General features: G+C 34.1%; 3 protein-coding genes across 3 annotated transcripts; 2 read left to right on the forward strand and 1 right to left on the reverse strand.

Moving 5' to 3' along the window:
* Window positions 1–3,335: 3,335 nt before the first annotated feature.
* Window positions 3,336–4,253, reverse strand: LOC122105642 (olfactory receptor 5AC1-like). Its single transcript, XM_042676966.1, has one exon. The coding sequence runs from the start codon at window positions 4,251–4,253 to the stop codon at window positions 3,336–3,338; it is 918 nt and encodes a 305-aa protein (XP_042532900.1).
* An 8,931-nt stretch (window positions 4,254–13,184) lies between these two features.
* Window positions 13,185–14,111, forward strand: LOC122105656 (olfactory receptor 5K3-like). The gene has a single exon (XM_042676980.1). It carries the CDS (start codon window positions 13,185–13,187, stop codon window positions 14,109–14,111), a length of 927 nt encoding a protein of 308 aa, XP_042532914.1.
* Window positions 14,112–18,851: 4,740 nt separating this feature from the next.
* Window positions 18,852–19,790, forward strand: LOC122105655 (olfactory receptor 5K3-like). The gene has a single exon (XM_042676979.1). The coding sequence runs from the start codon at window positions 18,852–18,854 to the stop codon at window positions 19,788–19,790; it is 939 nt and encodes a 312-aa protein (XP_042532913.1).
* Window positions 19,791–26,465: the final 6,675 nt, after the last annotated feature.

Genomic DNA, 26,465 nt, shown 5'->3' on the forward strand with positions numbered 1-26,465 from the left:
TTAGGGGGCGAGGCTGCATCTCGTACATACACTTCTCTAATTTGGGGATGGGAAGGGAATAAACAAAATGCTTAAATAGGGATACAGGTTGATCCATTGTAACATTTTGAAATTTTTATCTTGTTTCCAGGGAATTTCCAGTAGGGGGGAGCCAGTGTTGTTCTACTGGGCATTGTGAACTAATCATTGAATCATCTGTACAGCAAGATGACTGAAAAAAGAATCTGTGTCCTCAGGTTTCCCAGGAGCTTGCTTATAAACCATCACTGAACACAGTTTAGATCAGCCTGCAGTCATTTGCCTTATTTTTCTCATGGTGCTACAAGCATATTATCTAACCAGATTGATTTTTATTAGGAAAGCACAGTTACTTTAGAAAAAAATATACCCAAATCAGAAATTAAGATCGTTCCATATTCCACCACTAAAAACATTTGTTTCTTGTATCTATGTTGTAATCAGGTCTACTATCCTAGCTACTCAGGAGACTGAGACTTGGAAGATGACAGTCAGTACAATACCAGCCAAGGAAGAACAGTCTACAGGACTTGTACACCCATGATTTGTGTAGCACTCTCTATCACAATAGCCAAGCTGAGGAATCAAATTTGATCCCTTTCAACTTGTGAATGATGAAAACAATGTGATATCACACATATTTTTAAATATACATATATTACATGCTTGTAATCATGGAGATGTTTTGAAGGGGATGAGGAAGAGTGATAGAATAAGAAAAAGATGAGGGAATATACAGTATTGAAATACAATGTGTCTATGTATGATTATAACATAAAAATTCATTGTTACCTATTGGGAATGTGGGGGAGAAAAAAACAGAATAAAATTCTCTACTTGGTAAGTCATGCCATAAATTGGTAGCGTTTTTCCTTAAAACTATAAAGTAGACAAATACCAGACAATATCTATGGGCTGATTTTTACCAGCCATTTTTTATTAGCCACACAGCATTATTCTTCCAAAAAGAATTAAAAAGAAGTCTTTTTCAGGACAAATAAACAGAAGTTATGCATGTGTTAGCTGCCTACATATCAATACAGATAGACACACATAAATACATATGCAAATACACATATATATGTGTATATATAACATGATTATGATCGTAGGAGTGTTTGAAGGGTACAAGCAAGAAGGGGAGAGTGACAGAGAGTAAAGAAGTACAAAGAATTTAGAAATATAATGTGAAAACATAAGAAAAGTCACTTCTTCAGTAAGTAGTGATATATATATATATATATATATGTATATCACACACACACACACACTATATATATATATATATGTATATATATATATATGTATATATATATATATACATATATATATATATATATATATATATATGAGACACAGGTGTAATCCTTTAAGGTCGTGCTGCAAAGAAGTAGTGGCCTTTCTTGAGATAATAAAGGTAGTCAAGGACAATGTCTATGTAGTGACATTTTTAAGTTTTTAAAATTAGTATCTTTAAGTAGTTGTACAAAGGAGTTGCAATTTTCAACCAAGTAGTTTATGAGTATAGTATCTCTTGATCAATGTCGCCCTTCCATTATTCTCACCCATCCCGCCCCTCCCGGCTCCTGTCCTCACCCTTCTTAATTTTGTAGGATATACACTGGATCACATGGCCACGTTTAAGAAATGAGAAATCTTTGCAGTTGGCATGACTGAGGTCAACTTCAGGCATAACTTTTGTGGAGATTCTGCATCCCCAGGAAGAGGGCTGTTGGCATCAGAGCCCACACCGCTGGGCACACAAGGAAGACTCATGAGGAGGAACCTGATTCTGAGAAGACTGAATCATTAACGTAACACACTGTGACTGAGGTCTTCTGTTCCACCTTACAGGAAGCAACAAATCACTAGATAATCTTAAAGCTAAATGTGCTAATGTCATGAGACAAGCAGATTGCTTACACAGCAGTGTGACCAAACTTACACAGTTTACATAACAAAAAGAGTCATCTCTATGTCACTAATTATGAATTGACCAAACGTTATCTGCTCTTTTAATGTGGGTGTCAAATTCTAAGACCTAACAGCTTTCAACTGGCATCAATGTGTCCAGAATATGCATTCCAGTCTGTCATGGACATCATGCTTTGTAATGTCAAATGCATGTATTTTCCATAAATTACTATTTGTTATTTCCACTTGTCACATGTATCCTGTCTTTCACAGATTTTTAAAAAAATAAAATAAAGTTTACCAACCTTTCCTTTTATAAAAAAGGTATATGCATTCCATAATATCACTTAATAACCTAAAATGTAGTTTTATAAGAACTCACAATTTTTCTAATCAAGTTTCATTAAAATGTGTTCAACTACTAATTTATGTAACTGATAAATTTTGATAAAGCTTGATATGCAATAAAATTATGTTACACTTCAAAAGTATTCTTAATTTTCATAGAAATATTTCTTTTAAGTATATTAGCACAACATGTCTTATTACCTTTGGTTTAACAATATTATTGTATTTCATATTTAGTTTTATGTTTATACATGCTGACTAAAATGTACAGTTGAAAAGGAATTAACCATTCTTTAAATAAATCAATATTTATTAAATACATATTTAATATATACTTAATATGTATATGTACATTTACTAATTATAACAAGCATTTATTAAATATTTATTGATTAAATATATGTAAGCAATGTACTTATGTATTAATTTTTCCTTTGCTGGAATATACATTGGAAGTACTTTGTCATTAAACAAGTAACATTAGTTTCAGTTTCATGATTTCAGTTCCATTTCATGGTCTGATTTTAAATTCAAATAACAAATAAAGGGGACCTATCCTTAATGGGTTTACTATTTTGATCAATGTAATAAATAATCACAAGGACAACTATAATTAGACTAAACTTTTACCTCATATAACAGCATATATACTCTCTTTTAATTCAGGCACTCTTGTGTGACCATGCCCACAAAAGAAAATAGACAATCTGGGGTTTGTTGAAGGAATTAGTGACTTTTACCAAAGGTGTTCTTTCATTCTGTTTATTTTGTTTTGAGACAGAGTCTTGTTGTATAGCCCAGGCTGGATGCCAGTTCCCAATCCTGCCCCAGCTTGCTGACTGCTGGGATTACCAGTTCTAACGGTTAAATTAGTGAGAATTCAGACAGCAAGGGAATGAGGGTTTCTACCACTCAAGAACAGCAGGTTAAACTAATAAATGAAACCCTGCTTGACAAGGAGAGATTAACACACTTTCATGTGCAAAACTCAAGACAATTCATTAAAATATATTATGAAAGAAAGAAAATAGAGCCTGGGAAGGTTTCTGAAACAGTTATTTCATTACTTTACTAAGTGCACCTAAAACTTCTTTGTTTCTTAAACTGTAAATAAAAGGATTCAGCAGAGGGATTATGATAGTGTAGAACAGAGAGTACATTTTATCCTGATATTTATCGGGGCCAGTCCCAGGGCGCACATACATGAAGAAGAGAGTGCCAAAGAACAAAGTCACAGACAGCAGGTGGGCACTGCACGTGGAGAAGGCTTTGCTTCTGCCAGTCTCAGATCTCTTTTTCAGGATGGCAAACAGGACACGTGTATAAGAGATAATGATACTAATGAAAGAAAATTCTTGTATAACAGTGGCAAATACAAAAGCTACTAATGCATTAATAGATGGATCAGTGCAAGAAATTGTAAACAGTGGCAAGATTTCACAGTAAAAATGGTCTATTACATTGGACTTGCAGAAAGTTAGTCTGAATAATAATCCAACGTGAATTAAAGGGTGCAGGAAGCCAATGACATAGCACACACTGATCATCCAGGTGCAGCGTCTGTTGGACATCACCACTAGGTAGAGCAAAGGGTTACAGATGGCCACATACCGGTCATAGGCCATCATCATCAGGAGTAATATCTCTGAGGTTGCACTGTAACAAAAAAAGTAATATTGAAAGAAACACTCCAACCTGGAGATCATGTGATTCCTTGTTAAAAGATTCATAAGCATTTTGGGGGTCACAGACGATGAGGTGCAGGCATCTGCAAAGGCCAGACTCCCAAGGAAATAGTACATGGGTGTGTGGAGATGGGAGTCCTTCCAGATGAGCAACATCAACCCTAGGTTGCCCACCATGGTGATGACATAAATGAAGAAGAAGACCAGGAACAGAGGGACTCGCAGCTCTGGACGCTCTGTTACTCCTTTGAGGAAAAACTCAGTCACCAGTGTCTGGTTCGCCTCCATGATGTCCCCTCAGACTGCTCTCTGCAATGAGAGAGGGGTCAGAAAAATCACCAGTTGTCATGCAAAGACTTCTGGGATTGCACTGTGATACTTACATTTCAGATTCTCATTAATCTAAAGATAGAAAGATGTCATTTTGTTCTTTGATGAACACACTTAAAACATGGGGATTTTACACCTATTTTTAAGACAAAAGAATTTTTGTAGTATATAATTACTTGAATGATGAATGGGGTAGCTATCACTAAATATCAATTACCTGGTTTATAATTTGGAAGACAAAATGAATGCAATATACATAGTAGGAGATATTTTGCAAGAAATTAAAGTATTTTAAAAATAGAATGTTTTTCAGAATCAAAACTCTTCAAATAAGACCAGTTCATTAGTCTTTTATTTCAATTTATCAAGAATTTGATCATATCTTATAAACTGAACCAACTTGTCTGTATAGTTATTACTATTGGTTCACATAATTCTTTCATGTTAAGATACTAATAAATCAAGTAATAATCTTGTGACTTAAATATTTATTTCTATTATTTTCTTCTCTTCCTCAACATTCTAGTTGTTTTAAATTTATGAAAACATATAACCTTTTAATATTTTCTTGAATATTTGCTTAGTAAAATATATGAAGAGAATATTGTTTCTTTTAAAAAAGTCATTACTGGGGCTGGGAAGGTGGCTCAGTGGAAGAGTGCTTGCCTCGCATGCATGAGGCCCTGGGTTTGATTCCTCAGCACCACATAAGCAGAAAAAGCCAGAAGTGTGTTGTGGCTCAAGTGGTAGAGGGCTATCCTTGAACTGAAGAGCTGAGGGACAGCATCCAGGCCCAGAGTTCAGGCCCCATGACCGACCAAAATAATAGTAATAATAATAGCAATAATAATAATCTCAATGTTAAAAGGAAACACATCCATGTACACACCCATATATTCTAATGGCTTACTTGCATATTAAAGTTAAGCTGAGGGGTAATCACTAAAATACCAATTTTAAAACTATGCAGTTAAATGAGTATGTCTTATATGTCCACATATTTCCAAGGAGGTTGGAATAAGTTTCTATTTCTGGCTTTAAATATAAACGAAAAGGAAAAGGAAGGTAGAAAATAAATTAAAAATGTATCCATGAGTTCAATAAGCCTGGACAGTAAGTGATAATAAGTCCTGTGGAAATTTAGGTGTTGCTAAATTATCAACAACTCAGTGCAACATTTTCACACAATATTCCATCCAGATCTGTGCCTTAGTGACCTAAACTAGGAAGTACCCAAGTGGAAACATCAGTACTAAGCTGTTCTCCCATTTACTGGAGAATCTATTCTGTAGAAAAAAGATTTTCCAACTTTATTTGCAATACAGACACAAAGGCAAAAACATTTGGAATACACTGGTAAGGCTCGTAGCGATCATTGTCCCAGCATGCCATAATCCAGTCTCCAGAAAATATTAACTCATCTTTATTTCATAGCTACCAGGAAGGCAATGGTGAATTCTGTTCTGCAATTGTGGTGAACTCTGTCATTTCATGTATTTTCAGGAACACTGGCTAAAGCAAGAAGCAGATGAGGAGGCGCAGGTCTCTCTGAAATATATATGTTGTCATGATCTGCAGTGATTAGAAAAGCTTACTGCATGAGGAACATTGTCAAAGTCAGAATGATTTTCACCTTGAAAGAGGAAATAATCAGAAAAATCTCTCTAAATTTAAAAATTTTGTTAAGAAAAAAATTAAGAGTTTTTCAGTGATTATGTATACAAGACAGAGTACTGAGCTTTGTTAGAAGTCTCATTGAAATGTGGTTTTCCAGGATGCATTTTTACCAATTGCCCATGAGATTAACATTCTTCACTACTTTGAATAAGTAGTGTAAAATAAAGTGTAATTTTCAGAGTCTATTAAACAATTATATAACTGAGTTCAAAATTTTGTTTTACAAACATGTAACTATGTGTCTGTAAGAATTAACAGGAACTAGACAACATATTCTATTTTACATTTTGATTTTATGATTGTTTTCAATCCCTTTGGTCAGAAATCACAAAGTTTTGATAAGAAAAGGATTTAATTTTACAATATATAATGGTAGTACCTTAGAAAATTGTATTCTCACCAAATTCCTATAAGACAACTGAGAATGGATGTCATAGACTTAAATCTTCATGGATACTGTTCAAAGGAAGGTACTAGAGACAATTGTTCTTCTGATTTTCATTTTCTTCCAAAGCAGTTTGAAGGGAATGGTATTTATTTCTCCCTGTCTCAAATCCTGTTTGTGAAGTGAATATTGGAACTCCCTCAATGCTGCCATGAGACTCCCAGTAGGGCAAAGCCAGTCTACTGGGCATTATGGACTAGCAAGCCAGTAATTAATAACACAGAGATTACAATTGTTATCTTTACATTACGTTATCTTTATTTTAAAAACAACTACCTTACAGATTAATTATAAGTGCAAAATTGCATTACTTTAAGATTCTTTAGATAACTTCAGAGAAAATTCACTAGCCATGTAATTTGATTCTGAGAAATAAAGAATAAACTAATTCATAAGGAAAATGTTTTGTGAATATAAATTCAGTGTTGAGGAATAACTGAAGTCCTAGTATATGTCAAATAAGAGATCTAACATATGACCCCAGCGATTTTGCTTTTTGTCCTTCCTTCCTTCCTTCCTTCCTTCCTTCCTTCCTTCCTTCCTTCCTTCCTTCCTTCCTTCCTTTTTCCCTTCATTTCCTCCTTCCTTCCTTTTTCCCTTCCTTCCTTCCTTCTTTCCTGTCTGTGTCTTCTGTCTTTTTTCTGCCTTCCTGCCTTCCTTGCCAGCCTTGTCTTCCTCGCCTTCCTTCCTTCCTTCTTTATCACACAGGATTTCCTCACTGACTTTGAATAGAATGGCCTCAAACTTGTGACGTTCTTTTTCTTGCCTCTACCTTATATTATAGGTATAAACAACCAAATCCAGTCTTACCATATTTTATGACAGTAGAATGACAAAAACACAAAGTAAACAAATTTCTATGGGCTCACTAGTTATTGAGGAATATGGTTATCTTAGTGGTGTGTATTTCCTTTCACTTTTTACACCTTTAACACCTTCATGCCTATATTTGTGCTAGGTCCTTGTGTTTTAATTTTCATTCATCGGTTGGACAGTGCTACAGAGCATTCACTCTGCATCCACTCCAGCATTGTTTCTTACTTTCTGGATGATAAACATTCTGACTGTGTAATAAAGAAAACATGAATATGTATCAATAGGCAATGACTTAAAGTCCTTTGGGTGTATAGACACTGAGACTTATTTTAAAAGAATATAAATTCTAAAAGTTTTAAATATATATATATATATATATATATATATATACTTTAAAAGAATAATGCAGAAAACAAAACCTTGAGCTAACATGTAACCCTGAGGAGACTAATTTCTACAAAGCATCTGATTTGTAAACCCAAATCAAATTAATGAAACTTAAAGAAAACTACACTTATCATCATACATTTTGCTCATAAATTAATACATTTAATTAAACCCCTCTTTACAGATATATAAAGATAATAAAAACAAAACGTTAGCTTAATTAAACAAAAAGAAAAATGTACTCAACAGACTAATTTTTGAGACAGTAAAAATATCTAGAAGAACTCTTTCATATAGGAAGGCACCTGGGTTTCACTTTCTGCATAGAGAAACTTTCCTGTAGAAAATATTTCTATGTCTTAGTTGAAAATATAAATAAAAATGAATTTTGTTTGGAGGTTTCATTAAGCGTTAAGACACACAAAGCAGAAATTATCCATGTTTGTGGAAATCATTGAGTCATATGCTATCATCATGAGTCCATAAAACAAAATCTTTCTTTTACATCTTCTATAAAGATAGGGATAAAATTAACACTATAGTTTTGGTGCCCTTTTGCATTCTGACTGTTTCAAAGATACTTTCTAAGCCAAGAGGTAGATGAGAGGGAACCTAGACCCCTCAGAAACACCAATATTATTATGTTGCTGTTATGTGAAAATCTTCCCAGTATTGGGAATTTCCAAAGTAGATGTCACACTGAATTTTACTTTTAATGACATTAATTTTAAAAGAAATCAAGACATTGGTTCAATAAAATTTTCTTACTGAAGGATGTGTGAACTGAAATGTGAAAGATAAAAGATTCAAAACCTTGAATTTCAGTTCTTGTCAAAAAAAATGTTTTTGCCTGAGCCAGGGTGTATAAACCTTATATTAAGGTCATTATTAAAATGCTTTGGAATTTACAAGTTCATTTCCCTCAAGAGTATCTAAGGCTATGGTTCTTAACTTCTGAGCAGCATAGAGTAAAATAGTATTGTAAGGCATACAATATTGTAAATGATACAATCTCTGTTGAGAAGCATACAATTTATGTTACAATCACACTTACGTGATTGTATTTTCAAATCTTTATTCAGAAGGTATGTAACTGTGTATCCACATGGTTTAAGAAGAATTGAACAAAATGTTTTATTTGGTTTTCCTAGAACAGAACTACTTTTGTAGATATTTGCCCTAAGAAAATATCTTTTCCATATACTAACTTTTCAAGAGAAACACTTGATCCTGAAATGATATATTTTACACTCTTTTAAAAAAGCTATTATCTTTAAGTAGTTGTACAAAGGATATGCATATAACAACGTAGCTTATTAATACAGTGCATCTTGATTAGTCCTCCTTCAACATTCTCATCCCCTTCAATTCTTCTTTCCCTTATTTTTCTTAATTTTGTGATATATATAATGAATTCTTGGCTGCATTCTCCCCTTTGTCTACCCCCTTTCCCTCGTTCCCCACCCTCAAGTACTCATTTCCTGATGTCAACTTTGTTGGGCTTTCATCTAGTCTTTTTGAAAGATTATACTATTTGAGCTGTCCATGGAATCTATTTTGCTTCAATTAATTTATTTGTACCCACTTGCATACCACACAGTGTTTACTTACAGATTTATAGGTATATTCTATCTATCACAAATGAGGGAAACCATGCAACCTTTTTTCTCTGGGTATGGTTTACTTCACTTAATATAATTTTTTCCAAATCTTTCCATTTTCTTATAAATGGTATGATACCATTTTTTCTAATTGATGCATAAAATTCTATTGTGTGTATATACCAACTTTCCTTGATCTGTTCTTCCATTGATGAGTATCTGGGTTGAATTCATATCTTGGCTATTGTGAATAATGCTACAATGATCATGGTTTTGCTGGTAGTTTTAAGGTAGCTTTGTTTGTGTTCCACTGGATAAATGCCTAGGAGTAAAATTGCTGGGTCATAGGTAAGCTCTCTGTGAAGTCCTTTGAGGAACCTCCATACAGCTTTCCAGAGTGGCTGAACAAGTTTACATTCCCACCAGCATGGTATTAGAGTTCTCTTTCGGCTGCATACTTGCCAGTACCTATTTTCTTAGTTATGTGATGTACAGTATTATTCTTTCACTAGTAAAACTCTGGGAATTTGGTTGTGAGAATTTCAATAAAATCTTAGTCGTTTCTCACTACTTAGTTTCTAAGATTCTTACTACTAAGTTTCCTGCTTGGATTAAGAAAGCATCCCTAATGTTTTACAATTGTTATCCCAGAATAAGAACTAAAAGTTTCCCCAGAGATACTATATATAACACTTTGCTTTGTTTTTTCTGTATGTTTTCTGATTATATTTAAGTTAAAATTTTTAATCATACTAAGTCATAATTTTGGCTACATGTCCCATGCCAACTATGTAGCTATTTTGATAAACATGAAACACTTGGAATAGGTACTTAATAGTATTCACATAAATTTCTACAAATGATGGTTTTCGTTAAACCAGTGCCAGGTTATTATACTTAAAATTAATTAAATGTATTTTATTATACATATGGTTTTAACTTTAATCTCTTTCTTAATATCTTTTTTTATTTTCTTTAAGTACTTGTACAAAGAAGCTTCCATTCAAAAAATCAGTTTATGAATACAATGTACTTATAACTTGTTCTTTACAAAACTTCTGGCATATCAGGTAATTTGTGCTTTGTTTTAGCTATGTCCTTTGTGATAGTATGCTAATTATATACTCAATACATCATATCTGGGTTTATGTTACTCTTGGTTTGTCTATCTTAAAGAAATCAATTTTACTACTACTTATTTGATAAACAAGGGATTTACTCTATATTAACCTTTTCTCTTGTTTTCTTTCTTTGCTTTTTACTTTTCATTAGCTTCATTATTAATAAAATATTAGACTTACAGAGGTATAATAAAAATAGTTCAAAAAGTCCCATGTATTTTTTTTTTTTTGTCGGTCATGGGGCTTGAACTCTGGGCCTGGGCGCTGTCCCTCAGCTCTTCAGCTCAAGGCGAGAGCTCTACCACTTGAGCTACAGCGCCACTTCCGGTTTTCTGGTGGTTTATTGGAGATAGGAGTCTCATGGTCTTTCTTGCCCGGGCTGGCTTTGAACCGCGATCCTCAGATCTCAGCCTCCTGAGTAGCTAGGATTACAGGCGTGAGCCACCAGCACCTGGCCAAAAAGTCCCATGTATACTTTATCCATCCTATCTTTTTTTGAATATGTTATATAATCCTAGTACACTTACCAAACTAGAATGGTAATACTAATCCAATAATATTGAACTAACCTACAGGCTTTATTTTATAACTCAGCAGTTTTTCCCTAATGTTATGTTACTGTTTCATAATTTAATTCAGTATATCATTTGCATTATCATCTCTCCTTAATTTTCTCCAGTCTGTGATCATTTCTTGGCCTTCTCTTGTCATTCATGATCCTGACAATTCCACAAAGGTTTGTCCAAATCAGGCATGTATGAGTAAGCTTGTGATCTTAGTCATGCTTGATTCAGAGAACAGGGAAATATATTCAAAGCCAGACTTGGCAAAAAACTGTTGCTAGACTAGATCACAAACCAGTGGCTGAGTGCAGCACTACGTGCCTGCTATCCATTCTATCCCTTTCATTCCATTCAAAAGCCCATTCTTAAAATCCTTTTATTTTTAAATCCATCTTCCCCCTAGACACCATGTAACAAATTCATCTCTATCCTAGATATAAACATACTTAGATACATTTGGACTACTACTTTATTTCTAGTTTAATAATATTTCAAATTACTGTACTTCAGTGGTACAAGGGTGTTATCTTCTCTAGATGTAAACTGTATTTTCAGCGAGTTTGTTGTCTCTGTTATATGTTCTAACTGATTCATCCTAAAGCAACTTAAAGCTAGGTGGAGCTGTAGTTTGTCAGCAATACTACTTGACTATCACATCACTTTGCCATAAAACTACTCTAAGAAACAGCCATGATATTTTTAGGTTAGATCAGTGGTTGGATAAGAGTCTCTCACTTCCCTGTTTCACCAGTAAGTACCAAGGCTATCAAATATATAAGCTTCAACCAACCCACTTTACTACACACAATAACCAAGATGATCACCAAACAGATTTCAGTGAGGGTCATTTATTTTATTCCTACTGTCTCACAGTATATCTTTAATTAATGTCAAGTGGTTTGTATTTTAGGACTTAGTGTCCCCAAAGAAATGCACTGATGTCAGGGAAATTCCTTTAGGATCTGAAGAAGTCTTTAAATTTGCAAGTATAATAGACATAATTACTACCACTGACCTAGTATGTGAGATCTTCATTTCCTCAAACCAAGCTTTTTGGAAAACAAGGTACATATATATTCTAACACCTTAACAATAAAGCAAACAATGCACTAGCAAAAACCTCTTTGTGAAATCTAAGAGAAGCTTCAAATTAAATTTTATTGCTAATTATACTACTCATAAATACATGTCTTCACATTGCTAAAAAATTTTCATTTGTTCCAAAATTTAATTATTTTCTATCTTTCTATAGTCAATATTGAGTGGCATTTGGTTCTAAGATGAAGTAATAATATGGTAATTCATCTGTATTTCTCATTATAAAATTTCAAATTATATAGGTAAAATTACAGAAAATCATTTAAGTAATAAAGGCATGCAGACAGTAATTTGTCAATGCCTTTATAGATTATATACAGTACTTTTATATTTTAGAAGTTTTACATTTAATGCTTTGGAATAAAGAAGTTTTTATTGTTTTCTTTTTAATGCTTTGATTATGGAAATATAAACTCATTTTGACCACAGAATTTATATAATAATGTTCATCAGTTATTATGTCCTAATGAGTCATTTAAATAACAAATATATGACAAAAATCAAAAGAAATTTTGATTTCAGAATTTAATTTCAACTTTATGCAGAGAATTATGGAGATAATTTCAAATAAATTCCTGAAAAGTGATAAATAGCTTTCAATGACTTTTCTCATTTTGTGTTAAAATTCAGAGAGTAACGATCCATCATTTTGCTAGCTTTCTAATTCTGTCCACATATATATTCTTATTGCATTTTTTTAACTTTACTGTAAAGGTGAGGAACAGTGGGGTTACAGTTACATAAGATAAAGATCAGATAAAGAGTACATTTCTTTTAAAATACTGTTCCCCCCTCCCTAATTTTCTCTTGATTACCACTTCCCCCCTCCTGATCCCCTTCCTACAACTCACCCTCTTCCCTACCATCCCCCCATCCCACAAGATTATACAACAGGACAAAGGACGAACCAATGCAACAATGATACTCACTAGACACTATGTTGGAAATGAACTTTACAACCCTATTGCATTTTATGATGAAACAGAAAAAAAGTTCAAAACTTACATTTTAATTTAAAGAAAGATGCTATTTAAAAATTACTGATTTGTATGGTATTTTCACAATTAAAAAATAAAAGAAATTTCTTTAACTGTTATGAAAGAAAAAAGGAGCAAAAAATTTTAAACATTCAATTAAAACCTTGTATCTTCATAATTCCTATCTTGACAGACAAGGTAATAATGAATGGGAACAACTACACGACTGAATTTACCCTCACAGGATTTACAGATAAGGAAAACCTAAAGATAATCTTGTTTGTGGTGTTCTTTGCCATCTATCTGGTCACCATGGTGGGGAATCTTGGATTGGTGGCCTTGATTTACATGGAACGCCGTCTTCACACACCAATGTACATCTTTCTGGGAAACCTGGCTCTCATGGATTCCTGCTGTTCCTGTGCCGTTACTCCAAAGATGTTAGAGAACTTATTATCTGCAGACAGAAGGATTTCCCTCTATGAATGCATGGCACAGTTTTATTTTCTTTGTTTTGCTGAAACTACAGACTGCTTTCTTCTGGCAGCAATGGCCTATGACCGCTATGTGGCCATTTGCAGCCCACTGCAGTACCACATCAAGATGTCCAAGAAACTCTGCATTCAGATGACCGCAGGTGCCCTCATTGGTGGAAACGTTCATTCGATCATTCACGTAGGACTATTATTTAGGTTAGCTTTCTGCAAGTCAAATCACATCAATCACTTTTTTTGTGACATCCTTCCATTATATAGGCTTTCCTGTGTTGACCCTTACATTAATGACTTGATGATACTTATTTTGTCAGGGTCAATTCAAGCTTTTACTATTACTGTAGTCCTAATATCCTATTTCTGTATTCTTTTCACTATATTCACAATGAAATCCAAAGAGGGAAGAGGCAAAGCCTTATCTACCTGTGCATCTCACTTCTTGTCTGTGTCAATATTCTATGGCTCTCTTCTCTTTATGTATCTTCGACCCAGTTCAGCTAATGAAGGGGATAAAGACATATTTGTTGCTGTTTTTTATACTGTAGTAATTCCTTTATTAAATCCCTTTATTTATAGTCTTAGAAATAAGGAAGTTACAAATCTTGTGAGAAAGATTATGAAAAAGATAATTTTATAACACTGTAAAGCAAGTACCTTCTGTCAAGGAAACATTATATATATAGTGTATGTGGGGGGAATATCATACAGAGGGGTTACAATTACATGAGCAAGGTAATGAGTACATTTCTTATCAAGCATTATTGCCTCCTCCTTTGTTATTTCAACTTAATAACACATATTATTATTTTAGAGGTAGTAAAAACATTTTTTTCTCCCCAACCCCTCCCCTCCGTCCCCCCCCCCCCCCCCCCCCCCCCCCCCCCGCCCCTGCCACGCCAAAGTTTGCCACTTTGTACTCAGAACTTTGACTCATTAAAATAGGGTGGCATCCATCTCAAGATGTTTCAGAAAGACAACATTCTATTAAAATATACTTGCCAATATAAGTAATAGTAGGATCCATCAGAAGTGAACTAAGGTATTGTAGTAAAAAATTACTCTCTTAAACAATTTACTCTCAAATTTTTTTTTGCTTTTCATTTTTTTATTGTGAAAATACTGTACAGAGGGGTTACAATTACATGGGCAAGATAATGAGTACATTTTTATCAAGCATTGTAGCCTCCTCCTTTGTTTCCCCTTCCCATCCCTTCCCATCCTCCCCCAACCCCACCCAATACTCCCCCGTCCCCGCACCAAAGTTGTAAAGTTCGTTTTCGACATAACGACTTGTACATCTCATTGTTGGAATGGGTCCACCTGTATCCCCATTTAAACGATTTGTTTTTCCCCTTCCCCTCCACAAATTATACCGACATCAAATACAGTGAAAGCAGGGGTTATACTGTGGGGAAGGGACATACAAAGCAACAAAGAAATAGTCTTATAAATGTGTTAGAAACAATCGCATGAAAAGAAAAAAATATTTGAGTACATATCTTAGGGTTCATTTATTAGAGTATTTTTGTGACATGGTTGTGATATGTCTGTCTGTGATTAAAAATTATGGTCTTCATAATAAAATGATTTGTGTGTTTATTTTTACATAGACTTTGTAACGTTGCCATCACATGTGACACTCTATTGACTGATTATCTATTAAATCAAAGTGTTTTATGCCTTTGTTAGTCATTTGTGCTTTGTTAGTCATTCGGCTTTCCCAAAGCCTGAACTGACTCCAGTCAAAACTCTCAACACCTTCATAGCATTTACAAAAGATGAATATATTTGCAAATAAAGAATGAAATCATGAATAGCTAAACAAAAATAAACAAATATTAGGAAAAACATTTAATTGAAAATGTACTATCCTCTGGACATTAAGCTATATATGTCTTAAATACATATATGTGAGTGTGTATATGCGTATATATATATATATATATGTGTGTGTGTGTGTATGTATGTTTGCAAAATCATTGCTCTATATATATACCATATAAACATATATGTATAAAACTGCATATTTACTTATATACATATCCACATACATGAATACAACAACCAAATACAACAACTAGACTTTTTAAATAATTTTCTTGAATAAAGTTCTATACATTAAAATAATGAGTAGCTTGTTTATGTTCATCCCAACAGGTATGATGGAATTGAAGTTGGCATCAATATTTCCTTTTTCTATAAGCTTGATTATAGGGGAGATAGATAATTTCATTTCTGGTAATTGATTATTAAATAGCATTGAAAGTAAATTGTACCTTAAAATGAAGATGTTTTTCAAACCTACAGAAGAGGCTAGAAAATCTGGTAGTTAATATCAAATATCCTCTAGACCTTGTCGTGATTGATCACGAAATTCATCATGTCAATTTCTATTGGATAATTAATTGGATGACCTGATCTAATTATTACCTTATTACTTTGTTAGTCTTCAATTACTAGGTCATACAAAGAAGAAATTTATGCTTTATATTCATGTGATATAACAAAATCAGGAGATATGTATACAACAGGGTTCAGAATATAACAGGAATTATTCTGCTAATAAGCTAAAATTCGCTAGTGAAGAGAATAAAGCCTTATTTCCAAGCAATAGGTGTATTAAGTTTGGATTAGCTTATGAGTATATTCCATAAACTTTAAATAAATCCCATATGCCTTCACATCAATTACCTGTTTCTAATTTTGTAGTTCTTCTGAGACAAAAATATGATGAAACTTTTCAAAATAGATATCAAACAGATATCCAGAGACATCTGTTTTCTGACTTAATTATAAAGGGTCCAATAAAGGGTTATGTGTTGGATACTTCAACAAGATTTCATGATGTTTTTACAGTTAGAATTTAATGTACAACTCCTCTTTTAAAGGACATTATCAGAATCAAGCCCACTGATTTCCTTTCCCTATTGCAATCCTACCAATATTTTTTATGTATGTCTTCATCATCTACCTTAAATTTTATGTAGAATTTCACACAACCGCTGATGAGACTTACTTATGATATTATATAACTTAATTGACACCAGGGAGACAAAGTGATTATTTTCTGGAAAAGTGATGATGTATATTGTTTGTGTTCGATTCAAGAGTATTTTTAGAGGGTTGGGATGAGTGGCTCAGTTGGTAGAGCACTAGCCAGCGAATGAAGAGGTCGGGAGCTAAGTTTGTGTTCCACGCTCAGAAAACAAAAAGAAGAGATTCTTTTTACTGAACCCAGAAATCTTTCTATCCTTATATTCTGTATCTTGGTTATGTTTTTTTGAAAACTGCATGTTACTTTGGTCATCATTCCATTGTGCACTCTTGAATAATATCCATAGCAGAAATGTCTCTTTTATAATTAAATCAATCAGTATTGAGGGCTATGAACAAATCAACAAGATGAAGATAACCATCAAACGTTAGTGAAATTGTTTTACTTTCTTGTCTCACAGGACAGCTTCAATTAATTTCATGTGGTTTGTATCTTTAGCACTTTCAAAATGCATTGATGTCATTGCAATGAATTCCCTTTGGGACTGGATGGAACAGTTTAACTTCACAATGTAAGGGTCATAATTAAGAACAATGACCGAAAGGTTGCCTCTAAGATTGTTATTCATCTCATCCTGAATACTTTGGATAGCAAGGTGCAAGTACACATTACAATTCTGACACCTTCACCATAAAGCGAACAACGCATAAGCCAAAATCTTTTCTCTGTAAAAAAACAAAAAGAAGGTAAGGAAATTACATTAATTTTAGCCACGATATTTACTTTTCAAAATTAAAAACAAAGTAAGGAAATCACATTAATTTTAGCTACTATATTTACTTTTCAAAATTGTTTTTACCTTTTCAATATTCTGAAATTTCAACTCCAATTTTAAATGCCTAGGTTTACCTTTTTAAAAAGTGAATAGTATGTAATTTTAGGATGAGGTATTACACTGTTACTCATTTTATTTTCTAAATAATGAAAAATGCAAATTATGACAGTGAAATTTAAATAATCCAGTCAAAATGTGTGGCATGCATATTAAATGTGATTTCTAATAACCATTTTTGGGGGAAACATATATATATATATATGTATATATATATATATATATATACACATATATATCTTAAGATGATTGCATTGAAATTGAGTGCCATCAACTCCACCAGAGTTGAGATTCCAAACAGCTCACTAAGGATCCGTTGTAGAGTAATGGAAGAAAGTTCAGCATTCCCAGATCAATAGCAAGGATCTCAGATTGTAATGAATTCTGTCTTCTCTCCATAGAAAGTTTTTGTGTTACTCAGGATTATAAACAGGGCAGGTCTTGTGCATGTTATCAGAGTCCTATGACAGCTATGCCCACAGCAGCCCCATAGTACTGCATAATTCCTGTCTCAGAATTATCTAAATATAAACCTGAAGACATTTATTAGTAATAAAGAAATAGTAATGATACATTTAAAAGCAAAATCAATACAGCTTTTAAAGAAGAAATTATAAATTTTCCTGTCTAAAAGACATGCTTCACAATTCAGAATAGGAGATTGGTACAGCCTGAGTTATTCAGACATGACTTTACTATGTAGCACTGTACATGAATTATGGCACATAATGGAGAAAAGACTGAGATATTTGTAGAAAATGGGAAATAATGACAAGAAATGGTGAGTCTTTATTAAAATAGATGTTATTGTGAAGAAAATCAATCACACGTAACAATATATTGTAATTTATTTCTTTATTTATAATTTCACTTTTGTTCTCTTTAAACCAAAGTTATTTCACTTCAACATATGAACTTTTGTAACAATAATCCAACCTGATTCGCATTGTTTATTTCTTTAGCTTTCCAAAATAATTATCATTGAAGATGAACATTGTGTGAGCTCTGATATATTCATTTAACATGTATCTCTAACATGCTTCCTAAAAATATACATTCTAGAAGAATGTATAAAATTAGTTTTCCACATTAAAAATAATCTCTACATCTAGGATAGTGGATTGTAAATTTTTATTAGAAAGCTTCAAAAACTGATATTAAAATTATTTAGTAACAAACCAATATATAGACCCCTGTATATAAAGATGCAAGATATAAAGAAACACATTGTACAGTTTGAACATCCTCCTGAGATTCTTACGACAAATGTTGGTGAATTATCCTCCTTGGATATGTTGGTGAATGTTGACATAAGAGAGAAGTCAATGATACTGACACTAAGAAAAATAATGTCCAAGATTACAGGTAACTGTATTCTACTGACAGCCATGAAAATAGAAAATAATCTATCATTTTTTTAAATGAATGAAAATATGAGTGCTCTCAATTTGAATTTATATCTAACCGTAGTCTCAACAGATGAACTAAGGATGACTGAGGACAACGACTCTTCCATAACTGAGTTCATCCTCATAGGATTCACAGACCATCCGGAGCTGAAGGTCCTCCTGTTTGTTGTGTTCTTTGCCATCTATCTGGTCACCATGGTGGGGAATCTTGGATTGGTGGCCTTGATTTACATGGAACGCCGACTTCAAACACCAATGTACATCTTTCTGGGAAACCTGGCTCTCATGGATTCCTGCTGCTCCACTGCCATTACTCCAAAGATGTTAGAGAACCTGTTTTCTGCAGACAGAAGGATTTCCCTCTATGAATGCATGGCACAGTTTTATTTTTTTTGTTTTGCTGAAACTACAGACTGCTTCCTTTTGGCAGCAATGGCCTATGACCGCTATGTGGCCATTTGCAGCCCACTGCAGTACCACACCAGAATGTCTAAGAAACTCTGCATTCAGATGACCGCAGGTGCCCACATTGCTGGAAACGTGCATTCAATCATTCACGTAGGACTATTATTTAGGCTGACTTTCTGCAAGTCAAATCAAATCAATCACTTCTTTTGTGATGTCCTTCCCTTATACAGACTCTCCTGTATTGACCCATATATCAATTCATTAATGATACTTATCTTGTTGGGATCCATTCAAATTTTTACAATTACTATCGTTCTAATATCCTATTTCTATATTCTTTTCACTATATTCACAATGAAATCCAAAGAGGGAAGAGGCAAAGCCTTATCTACCTGTGCATCTCACTTCTTGTCTGTGTCAATATTCTATGGTTCTCTTCTCTTTATGTATCTTCGACCCAGTTCAGTTAATGAGGGGAATAAAGATATATCTGTTGCTATTTTTTACACTCTAGTAATTCCTTTATTAAATCCTTTCATTTATAGTCTTCGGAATAAGGAAGTAATAAATGCTATAAAAAGAATTATGAACAGGAAACAATTTACCATTTAGCAATAATTATTATGCCTTTCAATAATACTTTTTATAAATCAACATATTGAAAAACGTAAAAATTCCACTTAATACTCAAAATATTAACATAGTATAACATGTTGGTATTTTATTTTAAAAAAATAAGGCTCTGGTATATACCTGAATAAGTAGGGTGTTGTTTAAACTTGGGTATTTTTTTGTAGTTTAAAAAATATCCATTAAATGCTGGACTAGAAGTTGATATAAATAAAGGTTGCTAGGAAATTTCTTAATCTTAAAGCATAATGTTAAAGTAGCAAGTACACCACAAGTTTTCAGTCATTGATCATTGCAAAAACCATATGATATTATGAGAACAAATTTTATGCTTTTTGATTATTAAATTGACTACAGTTATTTCAAGTTTTCTTATCAGTGATATTTTTATATTTTATATTAGTATCTAACATTTTCTGAACTAGAATAACAATTCCTGATTATAAATTGTTGTTTAAAATGAGGAACTTCATAGTGACATCCCAATGTATTTTTATATACTTTTCTAATTTGTCTATCTTCTATGTCACTATAATTGCTGAATATATCCAATAAATCTAGTGCTTTCTTCATGGTAGTAAAACTGTTTTGTTGGTCATTGAAAATACCAACATCTGCACTAATTTCAATTTAAAAATATTGATATGTTCCTAGAATTTATGAAAGATGGACATATTTTTCAATTGCAAATGAGGAAGAAAATGGTGCATATCCTAAATATCTGATTCAAAGTACTTCTTAATCAGACGAATGTACAAACACCAAAGAAAAGTAATTTACTTGGATATGTTGGTGAATGTTGACATAAGATAGAAGTCATTGGTACTTCAAGGCCCACAACCAACAAAAAAGAAAAAAAGAAGTCATTGGTACTAACACTAAGAAAAGTAGTGTCCAAGATTACAGGTAAATATGTTCTACCAACAGCCATGAAAATAGGGGTGGGGGGAAACCTATTGTTTAAAAAAAAAAAAGAATGAAAAAGCTGGGCACCTTTGGCTCACGCCTGTATTCCTTGCTACTCAGGAGGCTGAGATCAAAACCAACCCAGGCGGGAAAATCTGTGAGACTTTTATCTCCAATTAACCACCAGAAAACAATAAGTGGTTCTGTGGCTCAAGTGGTAGAGTGCTCACCTTGAGCTGAAGAGCTCAGGGACAGCGTCCAGGCCCAGAGTTCAGGCCCCATAACTGACAAAAAAAAAAAAGTGAAAATTTGAGTGTTCTCAATTAGAATTTATATCTACCCAACAAACAGATAAACTAAGGATGACTGAGGACAACTACTCTTCCAAAACTAAGTTCACTACCTATAAGGTACACTGCAAGAACACTTATTGAGCTGTCTTGTCATGCTTTTCTGAAGAAAAACCTCATGCACTGAAATACTTATGGGCTTGGCCAAGCTCATCCAGGCAAGTCCAATGCATCTGAATTTGAATCATGCTTTTTCTGTATATGGCTTCAGGATTTAGATAATGGAAATTATTGCCCCTGATGTTTGGTGATTAAATAATATGAGAAATAAACTGTATCATAGGACAAACACTTAATAGTTGCTCCAAAAAAGGAACATGACCAGGTAATGTTTCTGTCAAAGTCTAGAAAATGAGTCACTAGGGTTGGGAAGTAGGAGTTGACAAAAAGCACAGAGCCAACAATGTGACAAACTATTTTAGAGGTCATGGTGACTTATAGAACAGGTCACTGAGAACCTTCTACTCTCAAAGAATCAGAATCAGAATTTATATTGAGGCATCAGAGACCATATTCTTCTTGGCAGCAGAGTAATTTCAGAAAACTGATTTGGCGATTGATTGATTTAAAAAGGTATGGAATGAGATAATGGTACATACATATAATAATTCATTCTCCTAAAAGTTATGTCTATAATATTATAAAACATAATAAATAATTCAGCTCTATAATAATGAACACATATATGTTCATGAAAGAATAGTCAAAGAAAGGAGAACGGGACACAAAATCAGCTTGTAATTATTGGATAAAATAATAATCCTACACCTTTAGCATCAACCATGTAACACGAGATTTCATATTATGAATATTCAACCAATGCATGTCATTTGGCAGTCAGTAGATACTTCCTACAAAATGGTTTTAATAGGATTGTGCTCATTTTCTATAATGAAACACTTACTTTTAAATATTAATGTTTTAATTTACTATTTAGAAATTACTAAATTTGGTAAATACTCATAGATATACTCACTACAAGAAAGCAAACTAGGTTCTTTAAATAAAGAGTACAAAAGTATTAGTAGATTTAAATTATTTGGTAGTATAAATCTCAATTTTAGTGGACAATTTTTCAAGTCCTGATACTTCAAAATGCATATGTTGACATCCCGTCTGGCATCTTCATTTCTCACTTAGCCTCATCCTTTATTCTGATGTGCTACAGAGTTTATAAAATCTAATACTTCTACACATTCCCTGATTCTTCCTTCTGTTAGTTCAAATGTACTGTTGATATTTATTTTACTTATTGGCCTCTTCAACTACAAATTTTTCATTTGTTTTTACTTTCTTTTTCTTGGTAGTCTATATTTGATGTAATATTGCCTTCAGAACTCCATTTACTTACTCCTGGTTTTTTTTATCTTCTAAATATATTAATTATGCCTCTTTTGAAGCATTTAATGCTAAATTCTATGTCTTCTTAGTCTCACAAGCATTTTTATTGCATGTTTTATTCCATGTGTCACAGTTTTTACCTATCTTATGATTCTTTTATTGGTCTGATATGGTGGAGGACATAAAGAGGGAATACAATATTTGACTTGGATTGTGAAAAATGGATAATGAATGATTTTAAGATATAAATGTAAGTGTGCTGTGGATAAGACTTCTCTGCTAACTCATTACTTTAGCTAGTAACTGTAATTGTAACTCTGTAACTCCATAACCCTGTCACTCTGTAACTCTGCTTCTGCTGTTTTCTGAGCAATGGGAGCCCTAACCCAGTGGACCATCACCACCCTTTGTTCTATTCCCCTGCTTCCCACAAGGAAAACCTTGGCGGGAAATTTAAACTAAAGGTGCGTATTTCTTGTAACAATCATTGGCTAAAACCAACACCCAGCCTCTCCCTTTCCCTACCCTAGTCCAGAATGCTTAAAAGCCCACATGGGCTGGCTCTCAGGGTATTTCCTGGGATCCCAACTCCAGATGCGGTCCTGGCCTGTCAGCACTTTTCCCTCAATAAAATCTTTTACATTTCACTGCGGACTGAATGGTCTCACTGCCACACCCACTATAGGTCATTTGAGGATAAAATATAAGAGTCACTTTACTCATTCACTCACTCTAGGAGCTTGTTAATACTTGTTTATGGTTGACAAACAAACTGGCTGGAATATTTTTGTGAAGACTATTTTTGTTTTTCACACCATGTGGAGACTGATATTGCTCTTCAAAAGGATGCAACATTCAGTGTAGCATGCACACCTCCGATGACTATCCAGTTAGCACAGGTCTACTTCATTTTTTTATTATGTTGACTAATCATGCTATGATTATTCCTCATTCATATCCTGTTAAATCAAGCCCCATTACAAAGAGAGTTCCTCACAACATGTCTGAGATTCCTTCTAGCTTCCTCTCTTTTGTTGTCTTAGGAAAACCAGTTAATCTATGCATAGTTAATGATTAGTATTATTTGTTACCAACATGCCTTGCACCAAAACATTCATTGTTTACATCTTGAAATTCATAATGAAATTTACATAATGAAATTCATGCATGGACAGAGGTCTGAAAGGAATGGGTAAATGGAATGGAGGTGGTGAAATAGAGCAAACTACATTTGATGTATACATGGACATAGCACAACGAAACTACTTTGTACAGTAAATATACACTCCTTCAAAGATAAAGGAGGGAATACTAATAGGTGTGAGTTCTCTACATTCTATTTTTATTTTCTTTATTTTTACATTCTATTTTTAATATGGTTAATTCTCTTTGGATATCTTTGATAAAAATTTTTGAGACTGAGGCTCCAGATCTGGAGTTGGGGACAGTGGCTTAATTCTCCCTGACTGACACAGCTAATATAGGACACTGGGTAGAAGTGGTGACTCTTCTCAACATGCACAGTATTAAACCTTTGCCTCACAAGTAAGCTGAGAGTGAACGTGACCAGGATACTGCCATTAAATTTGTTCATGTCACCCTCACAAATGAGGATTGGGTAGAAGAAGGAATCCTGGAACTCCTGGGAAAACTCATCTGGAATTTAGCTTCTGTAAACACATAGCTGATGGAGGTGAAAGTAATTTACCACTAGGTGGGAGGGAGGAGGCGGGAAAGGAAGGAGCTGTGTGTCCATGGAGAAGTATGAGTCATGCTGACCTAAAGCCAAGGGACAGAGAAGCTTTGATTCAAATGTGACAGAATCTCCCTGTTTTCACCAAAATGGAGTGACTATTTCTGCTTCTTTAGTTACTTAACTTTAGCTCAATTTCAAAGACATTAAAATAGGCTTTTACTATAAGATTTTCTCAATTGGAGCTGGTCCATGAGAATTCTCATGTTGCCATTCTACAATTAGAGCTTTGCTGTAGATTTTCAATTTGATTTTACCCAGTTGGAAGTGTTCTCTCTTATTTCCAGTTTAGTAAAATATTTTTTATCATACATTTGTATGTTGGTTTTGTCAAAAAAAAATCCTGCATAAATTCACATGATAAATGATTAATCTTTTAAAGTGAAAAGAATATTTTAATGTGTTGGGTTACATTTAAATATCAATAAGCCTTACATGGCTGAAGCAAATCCCCCTTATAATGGAGTATAAGAAGCCCACTTTTAGCAGGCACCCTTGGCTCCTGCCTGTACTCTTAGCTACTGAGGAGGCTGAGATCTGAACATGGAGGTTTGAAGTCAGCCCTGGCAGGAAAGTCCATAAGACTCTTATCTCCAAATAACCTGGCAGGAAAGTCTGTGAGACTTTTTTTTTTTTAGTTTAATTTTATTTTATTTGTGAACATACTGTACAGAGGGGTTACAATTACATGCAGCCTCCCCGCTCCCACCCCAATCCCAATCCTTCTCCTTCCCCCCCCTTCTCCCCCCCTCCCCCCTCCCCCCCTCCCCCCTCCCCCCTCCCCCCTCCCCCCTCCCCCCCCCCCAAAGTTCGTTTTTCAACATAATGTCTTTTTTTTTTTTTTTTTTTTTGTCGGTCGTGGGGCTTGAACTCTGGGCCTGGGCGCAGTCCCTCAGCTCTTCAGCTCAAGGCGAGCGCTCTACCACTTGAGCTACAGCGCCACTTCATCTGTGAGACTCTTATCTCCAAATAACCACCAGAAACCCAGAAGTAATCTGTGGCTCCAGTGGTAGAGCACTCGCCTTGAGCTGAAGAGCTCCAGGACAACGTCCTGGAGTTCAAGCCCCACAACTGACAAAAAAAAGAAGAAAAGAGTCCCATTTTTAAAGTAGACTATATAGCTTGTTTAAGGATGGAGAGAGATGACACAGGAGGAGGAAAAGATTGCTTATAGAAAGAGGTATCATTCAGCCTGAATATTGCCAGCTGGGTAGTTTTGTGGTTGTGCCGTGTTCTGACACAGAAAATTGAGATTATAAAAATTAGTAATTTGCCAAAAAATGTAAATGACCCAAAATATTAAGTTAATCGTTTATTACTTGAATGGTAAATTGAGCAAAAAAAGGCAGAAATCATGAAAAAATAGAAGAAAACTTGGATCTGAATAACTCAACAAAAATAAATACAATAAAATGCAGTCAAGAGGACCAACAATGGACAAAACATAGTTGAATTTTAAATTGAAGATTGGTCTTTTAAAATAAACTAGTTAGTTTTTGGATGCCCCATCACAGACCACCAGAGACCATGATCAATGCAAACAGTAAAGAGTTGTTTATTGCAAGCTCGAGCTTGGTCCTCAGCATACTCGGTGACCAGTGACGCTAAGAGACCCTTAGCATAGAATCAGCACAGTTTTTATAGTATTGAACAAACAACTTTAAGGAACTTTTACATAAGAAATTACATGATTGGTTAACATTTAAAGCAAGCTAAGCTGGGCAAATATGATTGGTTGGGCTTTACAGAAAAATATCCTTGGCCCATAGCTTGACCACAAATGGTTATGAGTCACACCTGGACCAACAGTATGCATGGCATGTTTCGCCCTGGGCTCTGAAGAACTGGTTGGTCAGAACATTATATGGTTTTAACTGAAACTCTTAGCTCATGGTCACTCAGGGGCAAAGTCACTCGGGGGCCAACACCTGCCTTAAGCAAATGCCATCTAGGGCTCCAAGAATTGTTTGTGCATGGCTTTCTGTCATAAATTCCTGGCATTGGGGCTAAAGTGGGTCATGAGTTAAGTCGCAGAACTGAGATGGGGTCTTAAGTAAAATGGAGTTGCTTAGGTTTCTCATTCACCATTGAAAAGAATAAGGTTATGTAATTTGCAGGAAATGGCTGGAGCTGTGTGTCATGACAAACAATATAAGCTAGAAAGAGAAAGACAAATATCATATATTCTTAATATCTTGAACTGAAACAAAAACAATCCAAAGAGGAGTGAGAGTGATGGAAGGAGAATGAAAAGTAGGAGGAGAAAAGAAGGGAAGGAAGGAAAGAAAAAGAGGAAGAGGATGCACA

This window comes from Dipodomys spectabilis, unplaced genomic scaffold (genome assembly GCF_019054845.1).
Source record: "Dipodomys spectabilis isolate Male_0828 unplaced genomic scaffold, ASM1905484v1 ptg000032l, whole genome shotgun sequence".
In the NCBI taxonomy this organism is placed as follows: domain Eukaryota; kingdom Metazoa; phylum Chordata; class Mammalia; order Rodentia; family Heteromyidae; genus Dipodomys; species Dipodomys spectabilis.

What these genes read in the sequence shown, in the direction of transcription:
- LOC122105642 (XM_042676966.1), bottom strand. Translation starts at nt 4,253, where the DNA reads ATGGAGGCGAACCAGACACTGGTGACTGAGTTTTTCCTCAAAGGAGTA.
- LOC122105656 (XM_042676980.1), top strand. Translation starts at nt 13,185, where the DNA reads ATGAATGGGAACAACTACACGACTGAATTTACCCTCACAGGATTTACA.
- LOC122105655 (XM_042676979.1), top strand. Translation starts at nt 18,852, where the DNA reads ATGACTGAGGACAACGACTCTTCCATAACTGAGTTCATCCTCATAGGA.